Genomic DNA, 7,274 nt, shown 5'->3' on the forward strand with positions numbered 1-7,274 from the left:
TACCATGAGTGTGAATAATCTGGACGTACATCGCCATGTTGCTCTTATCACGCGACTTACCAGCGTCACTTCACTGCCATTCACAAATCCTCTCCCGTGGCCTCATGGGATAGTAAAGTGTCCATCGTATGCACACTTCAGAATCTGTTAATTCAGACATACTTGTTTTGTCACATACTGTTGTCCGCCTACTCTATGGCGAAGCATGTGATTTCAGATACTGCCCCGCTCCGGTCTCGAAAGAAGATGGCGTCCGCAGCTGCATCATCCATCCATCCACCCAGTTTCCAAAACCGCTGGTCCAATGTGGGTGCAGCGTAATATCATACAGGTATAAATTCCTTTTTAATTGATTAATAAATTGTTTAAATAAGGTTTAGTTTCCATGACAACATATTTTCATTACTACTGGAGCTGCTTGCTATGTTTCAAGAACTATACTATATGAACTATATTAGTGGACTAATGTAGAACAATGAATGAGGGTATAGGGGGCGAATTTGAATACAGCCTTGGATATTTTCGAGGTAGTCTCTCGATAATATGCGGATAACAGGAGCAGCCGAAAGAGAGAGAGAGAGAGAGTCTCTCAATTGCATGTAATAAGTCATGAAAATCACATGTTTAAAATGTGAAAACTTAGTTCAAAATAGTTTTGAATGGAGTGCACCATGTCATTTAAAATGCCATTTAAACACCTAGTGCTGTCGGTTTTTTGAAACTTTTGACCCCGATATATGATGATCTTCTTCCTAAAATATAAATGCAGCTATTTATTTTAATTTTAATTTGTAATTGTAAAGAGTAAAATGTTATAAATATATTACATTATAAATAAATGTTGTTTCCAAATATTTAATTATTTGTTTTTATACGATAACTGCACGAAACTAAAAGAGAGTATATGCCGCACAGTATAGGTTAGAATAAGATTAGTTTTATTTTTTGCTGTTAAAATATGGCTGTCACTAATCTCATAATTTCAGATCAGACATTAAGACTGTATTTCTATGGACCCTCTAGTTCCCTCGTGTGGTCACTGGGGGTCTCCACCCTAATACAACTGCATTTTAGAGAGATTTTTTCCAATTTCACTTAGAGTTGATAATGTTGAAAAATGAAACATTGGTGGATGCTTGAAGAAGCAGAAAATAAAAACTCTTTACAATTCCAATTTTTGTTGTGTTTGTTGCATTTGTAATGTCTAACATTATCACCTATCCACTTCACTCACCATAATTATTATTATTTTTTTGACGTATCAGTATCCGAAAGGTAATTTAGTTTAGTGGATTACAATTTTGAAAACAAAAATACTTCTACACATAATTGAATTAGAGGTCTTGCTATGTTGATATAGATAGAACAAAAGGCTGTCCTGTCATGCTTTAATGTAAATTCTTCTGACTCATTGTATCTGTTCATTTAAAACTTCATTTAATTTTAGACAATTCTTTACACCTTCTCATTTTATGCTCATCTGTGAGAGTTGAATGTTAGTCCTAATGTTCATGTAAGGTCAGGAAAGATCCACACACTACAGTCAGCTGATATCAAGTATTCTGTTTTTGTGTTTCCTCAGATTTTATACTCATGTTCTTTATTCATCAAAAATCGTACAGATGTTGACCATGAAAACTGCAATGGCTACGATCATGATGATCAAGTCATGACGAAAGTAGAGCAACGCTCCCAGCTTCTCATCACACCACGTCCGTCCGGCTGGAATCGTACAGGACTTTTTCTTCTGCGGTTTTTATCTCATCGTTCCTGCCGTCAATAGTTTGTCTTTCTTTCCTCGTGTAGTGGGTAAAAAAAAGTGCTGTGGACTTGTTACATTGGTGTAGCACCAGTATACCAGCCTGCCGTCCTGGTCAACAAACCGTCTTGCGTGGCTGGAAACGGAGGGATGGAGGAAGTGGAGGATTTAAGGGCTCAGAAGGAGGAAGAGGGGAGGGAAGGGAGGAAGGACACGGCCGGCTCCTCTCAATGCTGGATCCTACGGATAGACTGGATCTGAGGGGTCTGAGCGTGGCAGCCGTACTCCCTGTAGTGCCTGTACTCGCCTCCGTGGCAGTCGCACTCCATGATGTACTGGTAACCACGGTAACCAGGATACTGGTAGCATACAAAGCTAGAGAAATAGGAACACAGCATGTTATCATGGAGGCCAAGTGGAGCATTCGAGGTCTCAAACGTTGACGAATGCAGTGACGCAAGCCCGAACCGAAGCACTCGCGCTCCTTTCTCACATGCAGATCGAAAGCAACATGAGAGCAGGAAGCCAGAATGCTAGCCAAAATTTTGACCCTAACAAAATAATCAGACGATCAAAATCCATCGGAGCAATCGTACTCACGCGCCACTCATGACTTGGATGGAGCCGACCTCGTTGTTGCACCATCCCATAGCCTGCAGAGAGGGGTAGTCACCGCACACCTCCCACTGCTTTCCAGTCATGTTCTCACAGTCGAAAAGCATCATACGGGAATCCTTGTGCATCTGTTTCAGAATGAACAAGCAGACAAAATGGGTTCACTTTCGGTTCATGACTTGGAATTTGAATTAAACTGGCAGTGGCCACGTCTCACAGGATGTTGAATTGGGATGAGCGAAATTGCAAATGGAATGGAATTTACTGCAGTGCATCACACAACTGTGTAATACTGTGCATTCTGGGAAATGTTCTTCCACCATGCTCCATAACATGACCATGAAAATAAAAGTTGAAATAAATAATCATTGGCTTTTCAAACATTGATTTTTAATAGATTTATATTTTTAATCAAATACATTTTTGTATGTTATTGTTTGTTGCTTTTTTAATAAATACTTCAGATTTGTATTTCTAATATTCTTGATTATACCCCTTTAGTGTATGATAACATATGTAAATTGTAAATAATTAAAATGATAATAAATGTATAAATAAAGGTGACTTTTCAAACATTGATTATTAATATATTTTAATTTTTTTATATAAATATATATATTTATATATGCAAATATTTTGGACTTATATTTCTAATATTTTTGATTATACCCCTTACATGTAATTCATATTGAAAAATGAAATCAGCATAGCTCAGTTCAAATAAAAAAATTCTCAATTCAATTCTGATTGGCGCAAAGCCCTGATTTTTATTATCAGACCTCTCTCATAATGCCTGCTTTTGCACTTCCTGATTTTGCATTCCTGTCCGAAAATGTAGTCCTACCCCTAAACCGAACCCTACCCATAAGTTATCCCTAAAATCAGAGGGAAATGATAGGTTAATAACACTGATGTAGAAGAACTTAATTCTTAGCTTGACATAAACTGTAAACTTGTCCCTCAAATCTGATTGGTTGATTAGAATGTTGTTCCAGGATCAACAAAAATGGTGATCCAGAAACATGTTGCACTTGGTGAAATCAGGTTCTGCCCTGCTTTTTTAATGCCATCTATCAACACTCACTATGGCAAACAAATTTCAGAAATAGTGATGGTCGGAAAGTCTACTGGTGGGTGTATTTCGTGTTCTGGTGCAGATGGTCTAACTCACAGCAGAACAGATGGGGCGGAAGGACATCAGCCTCTCAATGCGATAGGCATTGCTTCCACTCCAGGCCTCCCAGCATGGGTAATCTCCCTTCTCCAGGATGAACTGCTGGCCATTGAAGGTAGAGTGCTCAAAACCAATCCAGCTAGAGTCACAAGAGGTAATTAGGAGAAGGGGTTAGAGAGAGGAAGAGAGATTTACTTCAGTAATCAAAGAAGTGTGCTTTTACTCACGCGCCACACTCCACTTTCAGGGAGCGGACGGTCTCCATTCCGAACTCCATGATGTTCTGGCAGCAAGCGGTGAATTCACAACGCCTGCCCTGGAAATGCTCCTGGTCATAAACGGTAATCTGGGAAAGAAAGAAACAGTATTTTAGCTCAACGTGTTGAACATCATTTAATTAATGGGATAGTTCACCTAGAAATGAAATCACTTACTCTCCCTCCGGTTGTTCTAAACCTGTATGAGTTTATTTCTTCTGTTGAACAATATTTTAAAGAATACTAGTAATCAAACAGTTGATGGACCCTATTGACACCCATAGTAGGAAAAGAAATACTATGGAAGTCAATGGCTACCGTAAACTGTCTGGCTACCAACATTCTTTAAAATATCTTCTTTTGTGTTCAACAGAAGAATGAAACTCATTCAGGTTTGGAAAAACATAGAGTAATTGATGACAAAATTTTTATTTTGGGGTGAACTATCCCTTTAAATACCCATTTAGTTTAGAAACATTGCCCCTTAAATATTAATTAAAATAATTTTAATTTAAAATAAAATAAATCACTATAGGCCTACCTTCCATGGTCCCATGGGCATTGACATAGGGTTTGTCAGAGCCATTGTTTCAGATATATCAGCGCTGACTGACCTGCATGCAAGGAATCAGACAGGCACTCATGTCAGAAGTTCACAACACTGCTGAACATGTACCCATGCTAAAATAAGCATTTTTTTCAATGGGAGCGTCATGACGAGGAGCTGAGCGCTTGGAATTTCTTCCCCGGACGCCGAGAATTGAAAAATGTTCAACTTTGGTTAAAACGCTCATCACTGTCACTTTTCGACCAGCCGTCCAATCACAGTGGAGGATGGACAGGACATTCTGCTTGTACAACAAAGCACATCTGTTCATCCAAAACAAATGCCAGTCAGAGCAAGTAGGCCTAAGTTACATTTCAGCTTGATAAAAACGCTTTGGTGGACACACGGCCAACTTGTTTTTACTGTGAGAAAAAAAAAAAAAATTACAAGTGCTTGTTCTAGATAATAACATGTAAAGTATTCAATGTATGACAAGCCTGAACACTGCTGGATCAATTAAACCGAGTGGCTTATATTACTGTCTAATGGACGTCAGATGAGATAATGAAAGCCTCTTGTTCAAATCCCTGGTTGACATCTCATAAATATCTCCCCTATCATAATTATAATTTAGCATGTCTGATTGTATCAGTGGATCATTGTTTGATAAGTCATTCTGCATAATTAATGCTCACTATGGTGTTCCAAGCTGGTTTAATCACTATCTGGTTTAGAGTTGGCAGAGGTACAGGGTTTACCAGACTTACCCGACAGAATGAGCTGTGTGCGTTGAGGGGAATCCAGCACGCGGTCTCCAGCTCAGGCATCTGTGGGGCTATTTATACAGACACCGCTTCAATGGGGCTCCCTGATTCACAGACCCTGGCTGCGGTCAGCACTTTGCTTTGGATGCCTTTTGTTTCTGTCCTGAGCTGTAGTCCTTTCTTTCCTCCGCACACTCTTCACAATGAAGGGATCTCCACCAATGAGGGGCCATGGAGACGTGTGGCAGCCGTATGGCCTACTCTCATGTTACGCTACCTGATGATCACTTTTACACTGCTTGAGGAAGCAATGCCTGCTAATATCTCATTTTAGGTCACATTTATGTGAATAACCTATAAGGTTATATGATATGGTTATATTATAATTTGAGATTTTCTTTTCAGGCCCTTCAAATTTGCATTAAGGACAGTAGGCCAATACGTTGCAATAAATGAAATTACATTAAATTTACAAAGTTACATTTTTGGAATGAGGAACATGTACTCATATCAGTGTATAAACTGAATGAATATTAATATATATTTCTAAAGCATTTTGAATCTTGTGAAAAAGTCACAACTACTGAAAAAAATATTACTTTTAAGCAATATCATGTTTGAAATTAAGTTGAAAAAAACTCAATGTTTTTGGTGTTACCAATTGAAGTATTTTTTTTTTTTAAGTTGATCCAACTGTTCGCTTTTTACAGTGTATTTAGTATTGCACGGACTCTATAAGGAAAATATTATATTCAAAACAGCATAAGGATTCATAGAAATGTATTTTTACTTTCTATATGTGGTTTGTATAAAAGGTTTGAATTCGGTGATGCCTGAGAAGAAATTATCTCAAAACAATAATGATTATTTATATATTTCCAGTGTTTAGTCTCTAGTTTATCTGAGCGCAAACCTTAAGCCACAGTAAAAGGCCTAATGTTTTTGTTTTTGAGAGGTGACGTCTGAGTAATGCAATGAGTAACACGGATGAGTTTCTGTCCTATAAATGGCAAAACATGGCATTTAAAATGCTAATATGAATCAGTGTGTTTTCCAAAGCGATGAAGCGGATACTGCCTGACTTTAAATCTAGACAAATGCACCATTACGCTCTTAAAAATGAAGGTTCCAAAAGGCTTTTTCCCAACAATGCCATAGAAGAAATATTTTGGTTCCCCAAAGAACATTTGAGTGGTCAGTTCTTAAAGCAACTTTTTTTTTCTGAGTGTGAAGAACATTTTAATAATCTAAAGAGCCTTTTACCACTTTGAAAAAAAAAAAAACCTTTTGTACAATGGAAAGATCCTGTGGAGGTTAAAGGTTCTTTATGGAACCATTGAAGTTTTTATATTTAGATGTCTAAAAAGGAGTAAGAGGAGCAAAACTATAAACCAGTGGACGTTTACATTGATAGATGAATATGTAGACTTAAACATTTAAGTCTATGAGATCTGAAATGAATTGAACAGCTTCAGCATTCATTGTAAAAATGACTGAAAAAAATGATGTAGAATTTACTTTGAAACCATTTTCATTTAGAAATGTCAAGTAGGCCACTGTTCACAAACAATTAATGAAACTTCAAGTAACATAGCCTAAATTAAACTCATTTTGAAGTACAGAAACTGAAAGTGTATTTGCTAAACTCGCAACCTCAACTCAGGTCTCTGCAAAACAATGGCTGCACACAGACCGCAGTCAGCACATTGTTTAGCCCACAAAATGTCCAGAGTGGAGGTGTGTGTGTGTGTGTGTGTCAAATGTGTATGATGTGTGTATCTGTTAAGCCTATGTGTGTGTGTGTCAGATGTAGTTCTGGTTGTGTGTAAAAATGTCTGCATGTGCGTGCATGTGTGTGTGTGTGCGTGTGTGTGTGTGTGTGTATTTCTGCTGATGAGGGCAGCCACACCACGATGACAAAGAGACGAGCCAGCTCAGCAGGCCTGGGAAATGAAATGAGTGTGTTCACTTCTACTCTCTCAGTCATATTATTAATTAACTCTCCTCTGTATCAACATTATTGTAACAAACATGCTACTGATGAAATTCATGTTTTTCGTTCAGTTTTTTTTTAAGTTATAACGGTTTATTTCTGTCTTAGTTTTGTATATAGCACAACAATGATAGCTGTAATATAACAGGCTTCTATACCAATAAT

At 37.8% G+C, this 7,274-nt stretch overlaps 1 protein-coding gene across 1 annotated transcript; it reads right to left on the reverse strand.

Annotated features, from left to right (window-relative positions):
* Window positions 1-1,587: 1,587 nt before the first annotated feature.
* cryba1b (crystallin, beta A1b) lies at window positions 1,588-5,182 on the reverse strand. The gene is made up of 6 exons (XM_084387464.1): window positions 5,120-5,182; window positions 4,347-4,419; window positions 3,776-3,894; window positions 3,546-3,687; window positions 2,360-2,502; window positions 1,588-2,134 (listed from the first exon to the last, which is right to left on the reverse strand). Exons 2-6 carry the CDS (start codon window positions 4,389-4,391, stop codon window positions 1,987-1,989), a joined length of 597 nt encoding a protein of 198 aa, XP_084243590.1. The 5' UTR covers window positions 4,392-4,419; window positions 5,120-5,182; the 3' UTR covers window positions 1,588-1,986.
* Window positions 5,183-7,274: the final 2,092 nt, after the last annotated feature.

Source organism: Rutilus rutilus, assembly GCF_951802725.1.
Source record: "Rutilus rutilus genome assembly, chromosome: 18".
NCBI lineage: Eukaryota > Metazoa > Chordata > Actinopteri > Cypriniformes > Leuciscidae > Rutilus > Rutilus rutilus.

Coding starts and splice junctions, on each gene's coding strand:
- cryba1b (XM_084387464.1), bottom strand. CDS start 4,391: ATGGCTCTGACAAACCCTATGTCAATGCCCATGGGACCATGGAAG. Junction 3,895..4,346: donor TGCCCATGGGACCATGGAAG/GTAGGCCTATAG, acceptor TTTCTTTCCCAG/ATTACCGTTTATGACCAGGA. Junction 3,688..3,775: donor CTGAAAGTGGAGTGTGGCGC/GTGAGTAAAAGC, acceptor TTGTGACTCTAG/CTGGATTGGTTTTGAGCACT.